The sequence below is a fragment of the Pteropus vampyrus genome, unplaced genomic scaffold (genome assembly GCF_000151845.1).
Source record: "Pteropus vampyrus isolate Shadow unplaced genomic scaffold, Pvam_2.0 Scaffold1000008560, whole genome shotgun sequence".
NCBI classification, from domain to species: Eukaryota; Metazoa; Chordata; class Mammalia; order Chiroptera; family Pteropodidae; genus Pteropus; species Pteropus vampyrus.
This window is the reverse complement of record NW_011922962.1, coordinates 1-1,411: the sequence shown is the minus strand read 5'-3', so window position 1 is coordinate 1,411 and position 1,411 is coordinate 1. Positions and strand designations below refer to the sequence as shown.

Sequence of the window (1,411 nt, the reverse complement as noted above, 5' to 3'; positions counted from 1 at the left end):
TCACGTGGTTGGCTTCGGGCTCTACGGCTCTATTCATGGGCCCACGGATTACCAAGTGAACATCCAGGTACTGTGAGCTCCGGCCCTGCCCCAGACCCCGCCCAAAGCCAGGCCCCACTCTAGGCAAGGCCTTGCCCCAGGCCCAGACCAGGCCCTACCCCAGATCCACCTCAGGCCCCGCCCAGGCCAGGCCCACCCCAGATGCTGCCCCAGAACCTGCCCCAGACCAGGTCCCTCCCCAGATCCACCTCAGGCCCCGCCCCCAACTAGGCCCCATCATTCCCCTGCTCGGATCTGCTCGGTGTCACACTCCATAGTGGAGGGAATGATCTAGAGTCCATGGGTACTATGTTCTCTACCCTATGGGCCCCCTGGCGCTCACAGGCCAGACCTTGTGTGGCGGGGCCTGGAGCAGGGCTCAGCTCTCGCCCTCCCGTGGGGCCCGTGAGTGGTGGCCGGGGGCCTGCCGGCCTCCGCGAGCGGCCTGGCTCTTGTTCCCACAGATCATCCACACGGACAGCAACACGGTTCTGGGCCAGAATGACACAGGCTTCAGCTGCGATGGCTCGGCCAGCACTTTCCGGGTCATGTTCAAGGAGCCGGTGGAGGTGCTTCCCAACGTCAACTACACGGCCTGTGCCACGCTGAAGGTGTGTCTGACCTGACCCTGACCCTCACCCTAGCCCTGACCTGAAGTGAACTCTGATGCCGGGACAAGACACAAACTGCTCCAATCCCAGAACTTTCTCCGAGACCTAACCCTGGCATCTGACCCTGACTGATTCCCAATCCTTGCTTAGTACCCTGACCCTGACATCTGACCTGACCCTGATCCCTTATCCCTACCTGGGACCTTAATCGTGACATCTGACCCCAACTGATCCTCGACCCTGATCCCTGACCCCTCTCCAGGACCCTGACTTGACCCTGACCCACGCTCCTTCGCTCAGGCATGTCCACTGGTGTGGGGCTGGGAGACGTGGCCATCTATTGGGGTGTAGATGGTTTGCCTCCCTGGGGCCGCCACCCACCACCCTCCACCCAGTCGCACTGCCCGGGGCCTGACTGCGGTGCGGCCTGCCCTGCAGGGCCCGGACTCCCACTACGGCACCAAAGGCCTGCGCAAGGTGACCCACGAGTCGCCCACGACGGGGGCCAAGACGTGCTTCACCTTCTGCTACGCGGCGGGAAACAACAACGGCACGTCGGTGGAGGACGGCCAGATCCCGGAGCTGATCTTCTACACCTAGTCCCCGGCCAGCCGCCTGTGCATGCGGCTGCGGCTCCGCCCACGTCCCTGGTGTCCCCCTGGGCCCGCTGGCTGCCAGTTCAGAGCTGGGAAGGTCGCCGTCGGGCGGGACGATCCCTCAGGACTGCAGGCGAGCTGGCCTGAACAGGAAGAAGGTCCTAG

At 64.1% G+C, this 1,411-nt stretch overlaps 1 protein-coding gene across 1 annotated transcript; it reads left to right on the top strand.

Moving 5' to 3' along the window:
- The first annotated feature begins 8 nt into the window (after positions 1-8).
- LOC105311761 (BTB/POZ domain-containing protein 2-like) lies at positions 9-1,352 on the top strand. Its single transcript, XM_011387670.2, has 3 exons — positions 9-67; positions 504-650; positions 1,089-1,352. Exons 2-3 carry the CDS (start codon positions 588-590, stop codon positions 1,248-1,250), a joined length of 225 nt encoding a protein of 74 aa, XP_011385972.1. The 5' UTR covers positions 9-67; positions 504-587; the 3' UTR covers positions 1,251-1,352.
- The last annotated feature ends 59 nt before the right edge of the window (positions 1,353-1,411 follow it).

Excerpts from the sequence above, each read along its gene's own strand:
- LOC105311761 (XM_011387670.2), top strand. The coding sequence starts at position 588 with ATGTTCAAGGAGCCGGTGGAGGTGCTTCCCAACGTCAACTACACGGCC. Across the intron at positions 651-1,088 it reads CGGCCTGTGCCACGCTGAAG|GGCCCGGACTCCCACTACGG; the intron begins GTGTGTCTGACC and ends CCTGCCCTGCAG.